Raw genomic sequence first — 19055 nt, 5'->3', positions numbered from 1 at the left:
TTCCAACTTGCTTTGCCTCCCAGGCTGGGCCTGTGGCTTTTCTCACTTCTGTCTCTTCCCACGTGGTTCCCTCGGCCTGGAACACCCCACCGTCTCCTTGGCCTGAAGGAAGGATACAACTCAAATATCCTCTTTCCTGATCACACCTGGTCTCTCACCAAGCCGGGGTGGATACTCGGCCCTCTGTGCCCTCAGAACACACGACTGCTTCCCCCTACACGTGGGTCCTTCAAGTCCCCCGCCAGCGGGGCCAGGTTGGCACATCTCTGTATCTCCTATCCCAGCAGCCAGCGCGGTGCGATGCTCAGTAAACGCGGTGGCGAGGACCGGAACCTGTGGCGTCACCTCCACCTCCCACAGCTGCGGGCACCTGCGAGCCCCGCTGACCGGACCCGTTCATAATAACCGGTCACGGCAACGACACACGGGAGGGACCGTTCATGCCTCCTGCCTTCATGCAAACCTTACCGTGCCCGGTCTCTGTCTCCCTTTCCTTGCCCTCCCTGTCCATCTGTCTCAGGCTGCGGTTTCCTTCTCGCCCCTGCTCTTCTCTGCACAGGTGTCCACGCTCCGGGCCAGGGATCCTTCCACAGACTCGCATCCTTGTCCCCCGAGACCCAGCCTCACGCAGGAGCCACAGCAGTCCCGAACTGAATTACTCACCTTAGCTGCAGTGCCATTTGCTGTATTTCTTTGCTGCTTAGTCTTTCTCTTAGTTCTTGAATTTTTATGAGGCCAAAACAGTTCCCGAACATCCTCTCCCTTCCGTGCTGCTGAATCTCCGCTCTCCTTGCCCAGAGCTGGAGTGGGTCCTGTGCTGATGTCAGTGTGAAACGGCTGGGTATCTGCAGGTCCCTCTAGGGATTCTCTCGGGCATCTTCCTAGAATTGCTGAGAGAACCCCAGGAGTTCCTTCCCGGGGACTGTGTAGGTTCCCACAGGAGCATTCTGGAAACTGGAGGTGAGGACGTGTAGTTGTCCCACAAATCGGAAGCTCAACTGGCATTTGGTGGCCGGGGCCACGCAGACGAAATGCGATTGTTGAGACAGTCCTGACCAACGCACGTGCTGCTGGACGTGCAGGGACTCGGGGTGGCTCACATACGTGCAGCAAGAGCATCACCTGGGAACCTCCTAGAAGTGCAAATTCTCCAGCCGCACCCCCAAACTTGAGGCGGCTTTATAATGTGGTGACTCGGCCAGGTAGAAGAACCACATCCCCCCAGAATTCCCTTCCCCGTATGTTTCCAGGTAGAGCGAGCCACAAGGGTCACTGTGGGATGAGACCTGGAGGTGGAGGAAGTTAAGTGGCTGCCATTTTGTTTTGATGCCTGGGCCGTGGGGCCGGTGCCTTTGCAGCTCATCCCGGCGCCGGTCTGCATGCGGCCGCTCTGTCTCCAGCGTCTCCCACTCCTCGGCCACGGGCGGGCTTAGCTCCGTGGTGAAGGGTGCCAGCTCCTCCCGCAGGAGACCCACGTCGTCAACACTGGAGACAGCTAGAACTGACCCGCTCCAGGTGGTCCCGGCTCTGCCCTCCTACACCCACCTTCCCCTCCCAGCTGCCTGCCCGCGGGCCCCAGGCCCAGCTCCCCCAGGTCTGTAAGGTCAGGTGTGCGTGCGCGTGCGTGTGAAGTAGCCCCGGCTGGCCTGCCTCTCTCACTAAACCCTGGCTGATACTCTTACTGGTCACAGACTCCAGGAGTGGAGCCCAGCAACCTGAACCAGGTCTCTAGGTGCTTCTGACATGTGTGAAAGTTGGAGAACCAGTGATGGAGGGGAGCCTTTTTCACGTGGGCCTAGACCCTAACTTTTTACATCTACCGGAGGACAGCTTTGCACGGTTTTAATAGATCCGAATTTCCCAGAAACTCGACTCCTATAGAAAACAAGGGAAAATAGGGGCACCTGGGTGGCCGGGTTGGTTAAGCGTCTGACTCTTGATTGCAGCTCAGATCATGATCTCGCGGCTCGCGGGATCAAGCCCTGCGTCGCGCTGACAGCGCGGAGCCTGCTTGGGATTCTCTCCCCCCCCCCCCCCCCCGCCCCCCCTCTCTGTTCCTCCCCTGTACGTGCGCACTCCCTCTCAAAATAAACTTAAAAAATAAATTAGGGAAAATGGCACATTCTTTTGTTCAGAACTTGCCAAGGAGGTTTTCGCCAGTTCCGAAGCGTCACGTCCTCAACTCCTTGGTGCGTGAGTCACAGATACGGCACACGCCTGTACTGGTCTGTACTCGGAGCGGTCCTGTTCTCGATGATTGTACACACGTATGAACATTTATGTATTGAAACACATATTCTTTTGTATTCACACTGGGTCTGAAATTGTAAGTAATCCATTTTCCCTGTAAAATTTTATTTCAGGGCAGAAAAGGGGTACTCACAGAAGGCATGCTGGGGCTGACAGTGTTGAGGGCCACCGTCTAGTGTTAATGATCGAGCTTGAGCAAGGGTGTCTGTGTGTGCGCATGTCTGTGAGCACACCCGGTTTCTGGGCCATGTGTTGGTATTATACGATTATATATGGTATCATATGATTATAGCACCTTCATAAGAGGAAATCAGCTAGTTCTCCAGTTTTTTGTTTTTTTTAATGAAACTGTCTCTACGGCATGGGAACTTGCTGTTCTTTAGAAGTTTAAAATAATGGGGGCGCCTGGGTGGCTTAGTCAGTTAAGCCTCGGACTTCAGCTCAGGTCATGATCTCATGGTCCACGGGTTTGAGCCCCGCGTCAGGCTCTGTGCTGACAGGTTGGAGCCTGGAGCTGGCTTCGGATTCTCTCTCCCTCTCTCTCTGCCCCTCTCCCACTCATGCTCACCCTCTCAGAAATAAATATTAAAAAAAAAAAAAGTTTAAAAAAATGTACCCACAAAATTGCCCTACCCCCATTCTTTTTGTTGCTACTCCTTGAAGTGTTTTTTTTAAAAACATTTTATTTCTTAAATGTTTAAACTTAAAAAAAAAATTATTTATTGAGAGAGAGAAAGACAGAGTGGGAAAGGGACAGAGAGAATCCCAAGCAGGCTCCGTGCTGTCAGCGTAGAGTCCTATGTGGGGCTTGATCTCATGAGCCGTGAGACCATGACCTACGCCAAGATCAAGAGTTGGACACTTAACCAACTGAGCCACCCGGGCATCCCAGTTTTTCCTTCTTGAGTATTGGGTAATTTCAAATTTCTACTAAACTAGTAGTTTATAAATATCTATGTTTTTAAGAAAATTAACAGTATCGGGGCACCTGGGTGGCTCAGTCGGTCGAGAGTCTGACTTCGGCTCAGGTCATGATCTCATGATTTGTGAGTTCGAGCCCCACATCGGGCTCACCGCTGTTAGCATGGGGCCCACTTTGGGTCCTCTTTCCCCCTCGGTATGCCCCTCCCCCACTTATGCTCTCTCAAAACATAAACATAAAAAAAGAAAATTAACAGTATCTTGAGATTTTCAAATTAACATGTAATTGTACACAGTAGTCTTTTACAGTCTTTGTCCTATTTTCTTTTTTCCCTTTTTCTTCCTTAATTCATACAGGTTTAGATGTGGTACCAGCCTTCCGTCTTCAGATCCATCCTGGTTCCGTCCCCTCTGCTTTATGCTGCAGGTGCAGACTCCTGCTGGCTGCCCCTCTGCGCTCCCCTACGGATGAGCTCCTGTCACATCTGGTCCTCTGGTCCTGGGCACAGGCAGGATGCCGGGCGGCGGAAGGAGAGGAGCCAGGGGACTCGGCCTGTCTGTACTTCCTGCACTCCCCCGTGGTCGCCTCGGCGGTCCCCGCTCCTGCTCCGTGGCTCCAGGCCCCCCCCCCCCCCCCCCCAGCAAGATTACTGCGCTCCCCTCCCCACTGGGAGGCCCGACCGTTCAGCTCTGGTCACCCGTCCCCCCCACCCCTCTGTAACCCTCCGTGTAACTTGCTGCTGTGGCTCACGTCACGGGCCCCACCTTCCCTCGCAGCCGCTTTCAGATGCCTCGTAACTAAATCCCCACGACTGAATTACTCGGTGTGTTTGGCTCTCTGGCTGGACGATGACTGATTGATATGCATTTTATCAGGATTTTTCAGCAAAACAGCTTCTCAATTCATGCATTAACTCTACTATTTTCTAAAATAACTCATTTCTGCTTTTACTTGGTGACATAACATAGGTTAGACAGTGGTATGCTGCAGTATTTGCCAATTTCTGTGGGGTTAAATATTTCCATTTTGGCCATTTTCAAACTACTGATGTGACATAACTGAACAGGGCTGAGAAGAGAACAGAATCAGCTCTCGAGGGGGCGTGGGGGAAATGAGTAGAAGACTTCAGAAAATGGTAAAAATGATCACATCTTGAAACTGTGTATTTTAAACTCCAAAATGTAATGTTCCCTCGACTTCACTGTTAAATTGAAAAAAAAAACAAAAAACAAAAAACAAAACAAAAATATTTCATTTGAAAATTAGGTTTTTCTCACTTCAAAATAATTCCTAAGTGCTATGAATTGAATTGTGCCCTCAACCCAAATTTCTACGTTACAATCCTAACCACCAATGTGACTGTATTTGGAGATGAAGCCTTTAAAAGATAAATAAGGAGGGGGCGCCTGGGTGGCTCAATCAGGTGAGCACGTGACCCTTGGTTTTGACTCGGGTCATGATCTCAAGGTTTGTGAGATCGAGCCCCACGTGGGGCTCTGGGCTGACAGTGCAGAGCCTGCTTGGGATTCTTTGTCTCCCTCTCTGCCCCTCCTGTGTGCATGCTGTCTCAAAAATAAATAATAAACATGAAAAAACCAGGAGAGGTAAATAAAGTTAAATGAGCTCATAATGTTGGGGCCCTAATCTGAAAGGACTGAAGGACTCTTGTCCTTCCAAGAGGAAAGAGACCAGAGCCCTCTCTGCAGGGACACAAAGAGGCCATGTGAGCACACAGAGATGGTGGCTCCCTCAAGCCAAGAGAAGAGGCCTCATGATGAAAGTTGCCGCCACCCGGATCTTGGACGTCCAGCCTCCAGACTGTGAGGACTGAGTTTCTGCTGCTTGAGCCCCCCAGTCTGTGGGGTTCTGTTACGGCGGCCCGAGCTGAGGAATACAAGTATGCCCTCCCCACAGCCAGAAAACCAGAGCCGTGATGGTCACCGTTTGTTCAGGGTGATGAAAGTTCTGGAATTGGATGCGGTGATGCTTGTGCAATGCTGTGGGTGTACTTCATTCTGTGCAATTGTATGCTTCAAACTAAAAAAGACCGCAGATTGTTGTATTTTACCACAATCATTTCTCCTTTTTCTTTTTTGAGAGAGAGAGAGAGAGAGAGAGAGAGAGAGAATGGGCCCGAGTGAGCAAGGGGCAGAGAGGAGAAGCGGACTGAGGGAGAAGGAGGAGGCTCACCCGAAGCAGGGCTCAAGCTTACCCAACGTGGGGCTCGAACTCACGAACCGTGACATCATGACCCGAGCTGAAGTCATATGCTTAACTGAGCCACCCAGATGCTCCCCACAATCTTTAGGAATTGACAATATACCAAACCACTGAGTCATACACTTTCAATGGGTGAATTGTATGGTGTGTGAACTGTACATACAGGGTGTGAATTCTATGTCAATAAAGCTATTTTCTAAGAACTCAGAGTCCAAACAGTGACTAGTAATCAACTAATTTCAAAAACAAAATGGCTGAACATTCTTTAACAAGTGGGACAGTGAGAAATTCTATGTGATGGGGATGCAGCGGCACTTTAGTATCTGCTACGGACCGGACTGCCAAAAAGAAACGTCCCTTGGGCCTACTCCCCTGGGAGGGCGGGGGCTGGTCTGGCAAGGTGCCACCCTGGTGAAGGCTGTGTTCCACGGCGGACCGGGGGGTGGGGGTGGAGTCCCAGCCTCTGCCCGAACTCGGGGGCCGCAGGGGGTACCGGGGACAAGGCCTGTCTCCCCACCCTGGCTCTCAGCATCCTGAGAACTATTTGCCCCCCAATTTTTTTTTTTAATTTTTTAAATGTTTTATTTATTTTTGGGAGAAAGAGTGCAAGCAGAGGGGGGGCAGAGAGAGGAGAGACACAGAATCCGAAGCAGGCTCCAGGCTCTGAGCTGTCGGTACAGAGTCCAACATGGGGCTCAAACCCATGAACCGTGAGATCGTGACCTGATCATTGACCTGACGCCCAACCTACTGAGCCACCCAGGCGCCCCTGGGGTTGACTCTTTTTTTTTTCATGTTTACTGGCCCATATACAATTTGAGTTCTGTAAAAAAGTTCACAAAACTGGTTTACAACATTTTCTGTTGTTTTGGTTCTCACTCTGATACTGTGAATACAGACAGGGAGGAAACACTGCCGTTCTACACGGGGGGTGGGGTGAGGGCGAAACGGTCGCTGCCAAGTGTTTATTGCGCCACGCATCTTGCCAATTATTTTTTAATACATTACTTCTAACTTTCCCAACAACCCTGGGAGGCGGTTATCACTAAAACTGGGGCTAAGAGAAGCTGGTTAATTAGCCCGAGGCCACTGGGCTGGGAACAGGGACCTGTGGTCACTTGAGTCCTAAGGCAGTACCTTGGCTTTCCGGTAGCTCCTTCTCTTCTTAGAGGCCTGGGCAGGGAGAGGCTGGAGTCAGCAGGCCGCACGGTGGTCCACCCAGTCCCACACGTGCAGAGAGGCGTCGCTTGCTGCCGACAACAAGGTCCTCGGCTTGTGGGGGTGCCAGGTGTGGGTAGTGACCAGTGGCGCAGTATCTGTCTGATTGTCTTCCAGGAAGATGTGACCTCTGTGAGTGAAGACAGGTTCTACTTGGCCCCCCGTTCCGTCCCAAGATGTGGCATCATAGACCTGGACTGTCCCATCAAAACCTGAGGAAGAACAAGAAAAGAGAGGATTGACACTGAAACTCTAAGGTAATTTTTCATTTTTTTGAAAAAAGTTATCTCTATGCCCAACGTGGGGCCTGAACTCACGACTCTGAGATCAAGAGTCGTATGCTCTACTGACTGAATCGGCCAGGCAACCCTAAAGTAATTTTTAAAGTTTGTTTGTTTGTTTATTTATTTATTTAGAACGTGAGTGTGTGGGAGGGGCAGAGAGAGAGGGGGAGAGAGAGAATCCCAAGCAGGCTCCACACGGTCAGTGCTGACTCCAATGTGGGGCTCGAACTCACGAACCATGAGATCTGACCTGAGCAGAAACCAAGAGCCGGCTGCTTAACTGACTGAGCCACCCAGGCGCCCCACCCCTAAAGTAATTTTATAGTTTGCTCTGTGGTACTAAAACAGGCTATAGGATGAAAAGTCAAATAACAAAGATGCTTAAGGCCAGGGGCGCCTGGCTGACTCAGTCAGTATGGCATCCAACTCTTTGATCTCAAGGTCATGACTCTGAGTCCCACGCTGAGTGGAAATTACTTGAAAAAAAGAAAAGATGCCTGAAGCCAACCGAAGGGCACATATCCTCTGCCCTCAATGTCGGCTCCACAGGGCATGTGATGGTGTATTTCTGTTGTTCATCTATTATGTGCCAGGTGTGAGGCCAATCCTAGACATGAATTCTTTTAATCCTCAGAACTGTATGAAACGGTACTCTTATTCTCTGGGGAACCAGGGAACTGAGGCCTCAGAGTCTTTTGAGTCTTGCCTCAAATTCCAGTCCTGCCACATGTGAACCCTCTCAGCAGATGGCCTCGCCTCCTGCTTGGTAGGGATATGGGAGGCTTTAGAGAGAAGCACCCTCCTGTCCCCCATGACTTAGCTCTACCCACACTCACTCCAGCCCACTGTCTACTTGCTACCAAAAAGCCAATTCCTCCACCAAGCTCGGTTCTTTCCTTCTGCTCTTTCTGGATCCTGCCATTATCAACGATCTTTTCTTAATCTCTCGACTATTCTCTCAACCTCTCCCTTCAATGGATCCTTCCCACTGGCTTTTAGAGATGCTCATTAACACCCTTATTCGGCTAGACACTGCCAGGCCAGACCCAGGAGCCTACGGACCCGGTGGCCTGCTATCATTCGAAAAGCAAGCAGGCTGGGAAGCACTTTGCCATACCCTCAGCTCTTCCTGGAGCCGTCCCGGGGCCACCCTGCTGCCTCGTTCTCTGCAGGCCTCTCGGCCAACGTCGGCTCCGAGCTCCCGCCCAGGTAGGAAAGACCTGCTACCGATGTGGAAGTTTAGTAGACAGAATGGGGAAGGGCCTGCCACAGAAGCACCTGGAAAGCTGACCTCAAACTTTCAGCTCCGGGCCAGATGTATTACGGGGCTGCGGGCTCCTTCCTGAGCACCATACAGTCCTCTGGAAGAGAGGGATCAAGTAACAGACACGAAAGGATGCCCGGCGGTACCTGAAATGGCCAGGCAGTCGTCCAGGCCTGGAGCCCAGGTCACTCGCAGCAGCTCTGGGGCGGGGCTCGGTGCGGACACGGGGCACCGCCCCGAGCTCACAGGGTGGCAGAGATCCCGGGGATCAAGGAGACAGAGCTGCCCGTCTGAGCCAAGGCTGGCAATGCTGGGCCCAGGGCCCCGGCGTCGGCCCCCAACTTCAGCACACCACCTCCTTGCAGCGGCCCCGGGGCCGGGGCCGGCATTCTCTGACGGCGCCCACTTCTGGCGGATGTCAACGAGCCCCAGCCGGCCCGAGGCACAGCAGAAGGCAAAGGTATCTGCGTCCAGGACCTGCAGGCTGCTCAGCTCCTCACTGTCGCCGACCCCTGGAAGACACACGGCGACACAGAAAAGCTGCTGGAGTCACAGGAGTCCGGCCGGGTCCGAGCCCCTTCCTCCGGAAGCTTCCCTCTGGCCCCAGGCACCTCGCCACGCTCCGCCCAGCTGGGTCGGTGCCGGTCCCGGGCCTGCCTCCTCCAGCCCCGATGCGGGAGCCCCTCGAGGCCAGGGCCCGCCTCGCCTCCACCTGGTCTCCCCAGCACCTGGCACACGCGGCTGAACTCTCTTCTTCACACGGCTGAGGGGGGCCGCCAGGAGAGGCCGGCGAGGGCCGAGCTGCTGCGGTACCTGAGGAGTACGTGGTCTTCTGAGTTTCCAGATCCACAACCTTCAGACCGCGGAGCCTCGCCCCGTGCAGGACTCCGGGGGCCATCGAAGAGAAGATGGCCACCCTAGGCCAGAGACTCCCCTCCTCCTCCTGCACGGCAATGGTGCTGACAGCTTGAATGACGTCTGGGGGGAAAGGAGGAGAGGCTGAAGCCCGGGACGGTGAGGAAGTCTCCAGACCTCACAAAGTGAGGGCCGGCCAGCAGTCTTCCCTCGTGCCTTTAGGAGGTCAAGGAAGAGAAAGGGAGCTGACAGGTGGCAAGGGAGGATGTGAGACACGAGCACTGTGTTCCGCTCCCATTTCTGAAACGGTCACAAGTGCTTTCGTCTCTTTCCAATTTGTCCTACACGCGGTTCTGCAGAGGGGAGATAATGAACCATAGTAGCCACCTCAGAACCCCAAGAGCAGTTGGGGCTTTTTATAGTTTTGCAAAGAACAAATAAAGATAGAAGAAAGCAGAGAGCACCCCGATGATGTCATTTACATCATAGGTGAAAATAACGGTACAGAGGTCACGAACTAATAGTATTTCTTCAGACGCACGTTCCACGACCTCCAGCGATCTGCTGAAGCCCAACAAGTAATGGTTACAACCCAGATGTCGTCTTCAGACCTAAACGGGGCGGGAAGGCCCACGACGTTGTGAACAGAAGAGTCGCCGGACCTCAAGCTGAAGGAAATTTCAGTAGTGTTTGTCTCAGCCTGCTTGGTTCTCACCGCCACCTGCTACGGTTGCTGCTTCTCTTAATGGCAGCCATTTTGGACTCGGCTGAGAACAATGAGTTTGCTGCACACGCTACTTAATGGGGGACGCAGATTTCCCACTTTATGTTTTCTTGCCCCGAGACAGGCTCATTATTTGGTCTCCGCATTCTCTGAAGAAAACGGAGACCTATCTATTCTTTAAATTCCGCAGGCTAGGTGAAAGCCAGCCTGAGGAAGGAACGGGTAAGAAGGAACGCTGACGTGGATTGTCAAGCGAGCACATGGCAGCAAAAGAGCATTTCCATCCCAGGGGTTCACGGCCGTGTCCGGCCGGGCTAGAATGCAGACATCCCTTGTGGGTTGCTCCTCAAGCCCACGGGCTCCGGGTGGCCTTGCCCCAGACTTGTTGAACGTAATCGCTCCTTCCACAGGAGCTGAGCAGGCTCGGAGCAGACACAACAGCTGAGCCTCAGGACCAGCGTTGGTCTCTGGGGACCACCGACGGGGCGGGGATTCAAACCGGCCCCAGGAGAGCCTGTCTGACTCCCCCGGGCCACGTGTGAGCCCCTCCTCTTCCCTTTCTACACCCTCTGAGGAGCCTGGAACAGATTCCCCAGGACCTGCTGCTCAGATGTGATCCGTCCTCTGATGGGGGAGAGGAGGCGGCCAAGGGAGAGCCGTCAGAGACCTATTTCAAAGATGGGGTGGGAAACAAGGCTTCGGAGCCTCCTGACCGGAGAATCACTTTATAGTTATTCAGAAAGAAGTGCAGGCCTCCTCCTCCTCCTCTCTCTAGTCAGTGGTAAAATGCTCTCCTCCAGGGAATCCACACCACATTTAGCAAACCAGCCCCAAACAGAAGAGAAATGACTAGAAAATCAAAGCAAAAGACACAGTGAGGCACCTCCAAGAACTTGGCAATAAAAGAAGGTTGTGGCTGAGGATTAACCCAACACAGAGTAGGTCAGAGCAGAGGTAGGCACACTCCTAAGGAGTCAGAATGGCGCCCTCACCTGCAACACTGAGCAAATGGATGAACGGTGATCTAAAGGATGGTGGTGTCCCTGAGAGGGGGCTGTCCAGCCATGGGAACAAAGAAAACACTGGGGTCTGTCCAGGGCAGGAGGGGCCACGCCAGACTGAATACTGAACTTCAGAGTGGATACAGCAGGTGAAATTCAGCTGAGACCTTTCGAAATGTATTCATCCAGCTCAATGGTTTCCCCAGCCCTAGTGAAAGAAGAGGCCTCGGGCGCTCACCAGGGGCACGGACGGCAGTGAGGCCCGGCCAGCAGAGCCTTCTCAAGTTTTATACTTTCTGCCTAAGACAACTTGCAAAAACACAATCTGGAAACTTCTCAGCTGATTCCTCTTGTTACGGTTTCATTTAGCACGCAGTCTTTGATTACATTCCATCTTCTATAGGCAAAGAATAAGGACCTGGAATATTCCACGTTTAGGGATACTCATGGCAGTCTTTTGAGTCTGCTGAGTACGTCTGCCTCTATAAACAGATTAGTTTAGGACGTGGTAACAATATCAAGTTTTTGAGACAACAAAGCTGTGGGTCAAAACCTGGACCTTGGAACATTCACCTAGGTAATGCTACGCTTTTGGGCTTCTAGGCAAACAGCTGGCCAATCTTCCCTAGGCTCTGGAATATTCTGCTCTAATATCTAGGGGAAGGTAAGTCTTGATCTGATTTCCCATTCCCACATGAATGTCAAAGCAACCCCCTTCGGCCAGTAGCTCTCCTGGGCCTGGGGCTTTAGGTCCTATTTGGCACCTGGTACCAAACAGGCGCCTCCACACGGTGAGACTCCTCTCCCACTCATCTCTAAACAACTGCCACCCCACATGGCCTATTTTTAGGCAAAGATAAAGAAACAACTACAAGTTCCTGGCATAATTATGGACAGACAGAAAGATCAGTGGAACAGAACTGAGAGTCCAGAAATAAATCCTCGTATTTATGGTTAGGCAACTTTCAACAAAGGCATCAAGACAAATCAGCGGAGAAAGGTGAGGCTTTTTGACAAACAGGGAAGAGACAACTGGATATTTCCACGCAAAAAGATGAACTTCGACTGTTACTTCAAGCCATACACAAAAGGGAACACGAAAGAGATCACAGGCTTAAATGCTGGTGCTAAAACAAACTCTGGGAGAAAAATAAAACAAAGCAGAGGGAACAATCTGTGGGTTAGGTAAAGATTTCCTAAATCGGACCCTAAGAGTACAGTCCTTAAGAGAAAACACTGACAAACTGGACCTCATTAAAATGGAGACCTCTTATGCTTCAAAACACTCTTAAGAACGTGAAAAAACAAGCTACAGACTGGGCGAAAATATTAGCAAAACACGTACCGGGCGAATAATTTGTATGTGGGATGTACAGAGGACTCTTACAACTCAATGAAGACAAAAAAGTAAATCAAAAACTGGGCAAAATATGTGACCAAATATGAGCACCAAAAAAGAAGAAGCATCTCTGTTTTTGCTTTGCTGCTGTATCCCCAGCTGGACACATCCAAAGAGCACAAAGAGGAACTGTTGACTGAATGAGGAGATGTTCGCTACTGCTACAAATAATAGTAACAGTATTATCATAACTGTTCCCCTTTAAAAAGTTTATTTAGGGGCGCCTGGGTGGCTCGTCGGTTAAGCGTTCAACTTCGGCTCAGGTCATGATCTCACAGTCTGTGGGTTCGAGCCCCGCATCGGGCTCTGTGCTGACAGCTCAGAGCCTGGAGCCTGCTTCCGATTCTGTGTCTCCCTCTCTCTCTGGCCCTCCCCTGCTCATGTTCTGTCTCTCTCTGTTGCAAAAATAAATAAAAACATTAAAAAAAAATTAAAAAAAAAAATAAAAAGTTTATTTATTCTGAGAGTGAGACATGTGACAGGGGCAGAGAGAGAGAGAGGGAGACAGAGAATCCCAAGCAGGCTCTGTGCTGCCAGCACAGAGCTTGACATGGGGCTCAAACTCATAAACCGTGAGATCTTGACTTGAGCTGAAACCAAGAGTTGGACGCTTAACCGACTGAGCCACCCAGGTGCCCCTTTCTTTCTTTCTTTTTTTCAAAGTGATCTCTACGCTCAACGTGGGGCTCAAACTCATCACTCCAAGATCAACAGTCACAAACTCCACAAACTGAGGCAGCTGGTACCCCCGTAAATGTTCCCTTTCATTGACAAATCTGCCTCCAGGAACCAGCTCAAAGCAAAATGGAGGCAAGGACCACATTGCTGCTCAGTAAGTACCCTACCACTTTTTTTCAGAGCCCGTACACCTGTACTGAGATCAATTATTATCATCTAACTATACTTAGACCCTGACATGGTTCTGAGCAGACCCTGAAGTTAGACTAGACCCATGACCAGGCCGTGTTACTATCTTCGTAACTTTCAACAAGTTAGCTTCTCTGGGACAGACTCTGTTCTCAGACTTCTGAGAATATAATGATATCATGCATGGAAAGTACTTGGTACAGTGCCTGGAGTATAATACGCTTATTAATATTACTGTCACCTTGTACAGATTATTGGTTAATTTGAGCAAGTATCTTTTAAACGTACAGTGAAACCAGAACATCAAAGGGCCCGGGACAGCATGCCATCTCAGCCTGCTGAGGGTGGGGAAAAAAAACAACAAAACGGTCTCATGAAGATCTGAATAGGCATTTCACCAAAGAAGATATATGAATGGCTGATAAGCCCATGAAAAGATGCTCAATAGGGGCACCTGGGTGGCTCGTCGGTTAAGCGTCCGACTTCGGCTCAGGTCATGATCTCACGGTCCGTGAGTTCGAGCCCCGCATCAGGCTCTGTGCTGACAGCTCAGAGCCTGGAGCCTGTTTCAGATTCTGTGTCTCCCTCTCTCTCTGCTCCTCTCCTGTTCATGCTCTGTCTCTCTCTGTCTCAAAAATAAATAAACGTTAAAAAAATTAAAAAAAAAAAAAAAAAGAAAAGATGCTCAATATTATTAGTCATTAAAAAGATGTAAATGAAAGCCACAAGCAGAAACAATTTCACGCTCAATAGGATGGCTTTAACAAAAAAGACAAAAACAAATGTTAATGAGGACATGGAAAAATAGAAACCCTCACACACTGTTGGGGGGAATGTAAACAAAGAAGCCATTGTGGAAAACACTTTGGAAGTTTCTTTAAAAAATCAAACATAAATTTACCACCTGACCCAGCAATTCCACTCCTGTCTATCCAAGGGAAATGAAAACTTATGTCCACACGGAGACCCGTAGATGAATGTTCTTGGCGGCATTCTTCGTAATAGCCAAAAATCAGATCCATCAACTGGTGAAGGCTGGCCCAATAGAATAGATCCACGCAGTGGAATACTAGTCGGCCACAAAAAGGAACCACTGATTCACAATGTATCACTGCCGTTCGTCCTGACAGTGTCTGGGGCACCAGGTGCCACACCAGGTGTGACAAGGAAGACCTCAAGGCACTGTGCGAAGCGAAAGAGGCCACATACAACAGACTGCATACTGTACGATTCCACAGACAGGACATGTTCAGAAAAGGCGAACCAACTATAGAGACAGGAAGTAGGTTAGTGGTTGCCTGGGGCAGGTGTGGGCATGGGGATTAGCAGTAAACGGCACAAGAGATGTTACTGGGGTTATGAAAATGTCCTGAAACCGATTTATAGTGATGGCTGCACAACTCTTAAATGTACTACAAATCACAGAACCGTCCACTTACAATGTGTGAATTTCAATAAAATTGTAAAAAAATCATCATACGTACAAGGAAACGATACAAACTGGCAGCTACAACATTAGACAAGTGACAAAGAGGGAAAAGCCCTCTGAGTCAGCGACTTCGAAAAGCAAATGAGCACAAGAGCGGCCGTTCTGTACCAGTGAAACTTGGGGAGAAGCCAACAGCTGCCAGCCAGTTTCTGGGAAGCGTCTAAGCGAGGCGGCGTGGGGACCGGGGACAGAGGGTCACACAAGCAAAGGGCCGGTTCCAACAGTGGTCCTGAGCTCCCGAGGCTCGTCTCCATTCTGGCCGACGGTGGGAGGATGGAAGGGGCTGGATCAGGGCTGCAAGCTCTTGGCGCCTCCCGGATGGGAACCCGCAAACCCACCGCCGGAAGGAGCCCTATTCCGCGTAAGGGAACGGGATCAGCACTTCCAGCTCCTTTTCCTGTTCCCGCCAGGGAGCAGAGTGACCTAAGAGGGAGACTGGTCAGCCCCGCCTCGCCTCCTGCTCGCTCCTTAAGTTTCCATGGCCACGAAGAAAGGGGACCTCTTTGCCCCCGCCGCCACCTCCTGCAAGAGGCGAGCTCACCTGAGCGGCCCCAGCTCTGCCCTCGCAGCCGCCCCTGCTGGGGGGAGAGGCACCGCTTCACTAGGTGCTCTGCTCACGACTGGGTGGGCAAACTCAGTTCCTGGAGCGGGCTACAGGAAGCTCCATTTGGGAGCTGTAAGCCGGACTCTGGTAGCTAATGCATCTTTGCCCATGACCAAGTAGATACTGCATTTTCATTCCCGCCTGGCTCCGAGAATGCTTTTTTTCTCTTTTAGCGTTTATTTATTTTTGATAGAACGCAAGCGGGGCAGGGGCAGAGAGAGGCGGATGGAGGACCTGAGGCGCGCTGTCAGCACAGAGCCTGACGCGGGGCTCAAACTCACGAACTGTGAGATCACGGGCCCAAGTTGGGTGCTCAACCGACTGAACCGCCCAGGCTCCCCTGAGGCTCTTCTTAACTGGCTTACATTGGGGGCAGGGGTGTAGGAGTATCAGGCCTTCTTACAGCCCAGCCCCCACCACGTCAAATTCACTCACCACTGTCCTCTGTCACCTGCCACACATGCAGGTGACAACCTGGAAGACCACTGGTTACCAGCAACCTATTCAAACCAGATAGGAAGTATCAGTCCAGACGGTGGGGCACAACCCTGCCTACCTCCCCACCCCCCACACGCACCCTCAGCTCGGGATCCCTACATTCCCCACACCGGGAGAGCTTCCTGCAGGAAGGGGTCATCAAGACCAGTAACAGATGAGGGACAGCCCCAGAGCTCACGGGAGTCACGGGACTGAGCCCAGGCTTCTACGTGGCCTGGTGGGTCCTCACAGGACACCAGCACGGAGCCAGGACACGCAGCCCTGACCCAGAGACTCTCCGCCCCCGCCGACTGGGGCTATTAGTCCCCACTACCCAGCACCAGCTCTTTGACAAACTGCACTCCCTGGAACAGCTCTGGTGCTCTGTGGGGAACATTCGTCCCCAGGTCTGCGAGGGACATGAAGCTACCGGAACGATGGTTTTTTAATATTGTGAATCCGGATGTGTGGGCGCGCCTGTGTGCTGAGAGGGTAGGGGCAGAGGTGGCGATCAAGAGGCAGGACGCCCCGGACGTTTCTAGCCGCTCCACCCCAAATGGAAGGGCTGGGTCACGGAGCTGACCATACCTGGTGTCCAGCACGTGCTTCAGATCAAAGACAGACGTGTCTGAAAATCCTCCGTGGCGTACCTTGAAATCTCTTTCTGGGAATAAGCCCTGAAATGCAAAGGGGTGGCTGGTCAGAGAGCCTGCTTTCCCAAGGAACGTTTCAGATGAACTCTGGGTTGGGGGGGGGGGGCGGGGAACAGAGAGAGAGAGAGAGAGAGAGAGAGAGAGAGAGAGATAAAGAGAGAGAGAATCCCAAGCAGGCTCTGTGCTGGCAGTCCAACTCAGGGCTCAAACCCACAAACCGTGAGATCGTGACCTGAGCCAGTGGGGCACCTTAGCCACCAGAGCCACCCAGGCGCCCCGGTTCTTCTAACGCTAAAAATGCAACAGCCACCAATTGTCCAGTGTTCGCTGTGTCAGGCACTGTGTTTAGTGCTTTTTCTACAGTATCACATTGAATTCTTACAACCACCCCGTCACGTAGGTTCTTACAATCACTCTGATTCGAAAGTGACAACACTTGGGCACAGGGCACTTGAGCAACTTTTCTAAGGTCACACAGGGATTACGCCGTGAATCTGCACCCACGTCTGTCTGACCAAAGTTCATGCTCTCGGCCACCAGACGCCACCATCCCCACTATCTCCACGTGAGCAACCCGAAGCAGAGGGAAGGGAGGTGGCCACAAGCAAAAGAAGCCAGGGGTGAGGTAGGAGGTAAATAAGGCCTCTCATCAAGGCTCAGGATGGGTGAGCGAGCTCCCAGCTCAAGCTTGAATGGTGGGGATCGGGGGGCGGGGGGGCATCAAGAGCACTAGGCAGGAAGCTTCCCCCCAGGGAAACAAAGGTCAGGCTGCCCTATGAGATGGGTCTGAGTGATTCCACAGCAACCCTGGGCAGCTACCACCTCTTTTCTTCTTCACATGTTCTCTTCTCTTTGCTTCTGAAACACTGACCTTTTCTGACACCCCTCCTACTTCGAAGACTATTATTCCTTCTGAGTAGGTGTTGTGGGTTCATCTTCCTCTAACCGTTCCTTACATGTATTCCCTGAAGTTTTATCTTTGGACACCTTCTGCTTTTATTCCTGAGACACTAGTCACCCTAGGTGATCTCAACCATTCTAAGGGCTTCCACCACCCTCTATACCCTAATGGCTCTCTAGATCTATTTAAAAAAAAAAAAAAAAAAAGAAATTTTTTTTTCATGTTTATTTTTGAATGTGTGAGCAGGGGAGGGGCAGGGAGAGTGGGAGACAGAATTGGAAGCAGGCTCCATGCTGTCAGTGCAAAGCCCGATGTGGGGCCCAAACCCACGAACTGTGAGATCATGACCCGAGCCGAAGTCACACTGCCAACTGACTGAGCCACCCAGGTGCCCCTGGATCTCTTTTTGATGACGTTAAACTGCCCTCTTCCTCTGGGAGCCCCCGTAAATTTCAGACATTCTGTAGCACTCCTCTCTGTGGGTACTTGCCTCCCTCTATTAGACTAGAAGGGGAGGACCAGTGTTTGTCCCTCTCTCTTTCTGGTGTCCAGGGCAATACCTACTAGACAACAGGAACTCCCTAAAGCTTTAACAAAAGGAGACACACATGCTCAGCATTTATATTTCTAGTTACCTGGTTTTCTTTTACAGAAAGTCTGAGAGGTAATAACAGATGAAGAATCTCATTTTTTTTCAGGCTTTCATAGCCAGCAACACAGACTCCTGGAAAAAGAAGAACGAGCGGTGACAAACTGCTAGGAAGATTCTGGACCATGGCTGGGGTCTAGAAATTCCGGCAAATCCCCCAAAGCAAAGACAAATTCCTCTGCCATTGGTATGCAGCCTTGTACTGGGGAATGGAAGAGACTTAGACCTTAATAAGAGGAATATAAGCGCTGACGGAGTGTGAACATTGCTACGAGACCAAGAAGAGGCCTCAGATTCCCCGAAGTGTGGGTTGGGTCCCTCTGGGCTGAGCTTCAGAGTCCGAGCCTGAGAAGGAAGATTCCATCTCCTTCAGGGCCAGGTAGGGCACATCACCTTTGTCATCAATCCATTCAAGGACTCGTGTGGCTTCGGAAAGGTCGAATGCATGGAAATCTTGGTACCTGCATGATAAAGACACAATGTCACATGGTGCGCACCACTCTACAGCTGTTCAAGAACTCTGAGAGGGCGGTGTGATCCGGTGGGTAAGGGACCCAGGCTCTGGAGCGAGGCAGACCTGGGAGCAGGTCTTGTTGCACATTTTAACCCCCGTGTGACTGGGCCCAGGCCAGTCACAATATCCCTGAGCCTCGGTCCTCATCTCTAAAATGGGATTCCCAGAGTACCCAGACTTCCTTCCCAAGGTTGATGTGAGGAAGCAGAGAGACAGATCATCTGTTCAGAGATCCACTCCGGCTGGCGCAAAATAATTGGTGGCTCGTGTGATCAATTCTCCTCCGCAAGCACTGCGCTTCCTAGTACCCCACACAACGGCGCACATAGGCGGGTGCCGCTTCCGAGACGCGGGAGCCGACTTCCAGGCGGAGTCCTCGGTGTCGGCCCCCCCCGCCCACCCCAGGGTTCCTCACGCGCTCCAGCCCGCACCCGTCCCCCCTCGCCGCCAGCTGCAGGCCCGGGTCCCACGTCCCAGGCCCACAGGATTTACAAGCGCAAGGATTCCACCAGCCAGTCCTCCGCTGACTCCATGGCAACGCCGCTTCCGCTACCCCACTTCCGCCTCTGAGAACCTTCCTGGCGCGAACCTCTCGCGAGAAGTGGGCGCGGCCGGCTCGGGCTGGGGGCGTGGCTCACGCCAGCGGGGCGGGGCCGAGAGGTGTCCGACCGCCGGCACCAGCGCGCGGTGCCCTTGACCGGCTGGGTCCGGGGTTCTCCCGGCAAAAGCTCCGGGGAAAATGACGTAAAATCCGGGGTTCCCAG

General features: G+C 51.8%; 1 protein-coding gene across 3 annotated transcripts; it reads right to left on the bottom strand.

The window, feature by feature from the left end:
* Positions 1–3367: 3367 nt before the first annotated feature.
* On the bottom strand, positions 3368–18856 carry WDR73 (WD repeat domain 73). Of its 3 annotated transcripts, none has more exons than XR_006218356.1 (9): positions 18784–18856; positions 18171–18238; positions 17764–17852; positions 16163–16251; positions 15533–15597; positions 8972–9136; positions 8305–8670; positions 6530–6822; positions 3368–3633 (listed from the first exon to the last, which is right to left on the bottom strand). XR_006218356.1 is itself a non-coding variant. In XM_042987996.1 (8 exons), exons 1-8 carry the CDS (start codon positions 18822–18824, stop codon positions 6587–6589), a joined length of 1119 nt encoding a protein of 372 aa, XP_042843930.1. In that variant the 5' UTR covers positions 18825–18856; the 3' UTR covers positions 6237–6586. The 3 variants fall into 3 exon arrangements, 1 of the variants encoding a protein (XP_042843930.1); XR_006218355.1 differs by lacking the exon at positions 3368–3633 and adding an exon at positions 3870–4381; XM_042987996.1 differs by lacking the exon at positions 3368–3633 and having other exon boundaries at positions 6237–6822.
* Between the last annotated feature and the right edge of the window lie 199 nt (positions 18857–19055).

Source organism: Panthera tigris, chromosome B3 (assembly GCF_018350195.1).
Source record: "Panthera tigris isolate Pti1 chromosome B3, P.tigris_Pti1_mat1.1, whole genome shotgun sequence".
NCBI classification, from domain to species: domain Eukaryota; kingdom Metazoa; phylum Chordata; class Mammalia; order Carnivora; family Felidae; genus Panthera; species Panthera tigris.
Note: the sequence above shows the minus strand (reverse complement) of the source record. Positions and strands in the feature narration are given on the sequence as shown.

What these genes read in the sequence shown, in the direction of transcription:
- WDR73 (XM_042987996.1), bottom strand. Translation starts at nt 18,824, where the DNA reads ATGGAGTCAGCGGAGGACTGGCTGGTGGAATCCTTGCGCTT. An exon ending in CTGGTGGAATCCTTGCGCTT is followed by an intron (nt 18,239 to 18,783) that starts GTAAATCCTGTG and finishes TTTATCATGCAG; the next exon opens with GTACCAAGATTTCCATGCAT. An exon ending in GAAGACCACGTACTCCTCAG is followed by an intron (nt 8,671 to 8,971) that starts GTACCGCAGCAG and finishes TGTGTCTTCCAG; the next exon opens with GGGTCGGCGACAGTGAGGAG.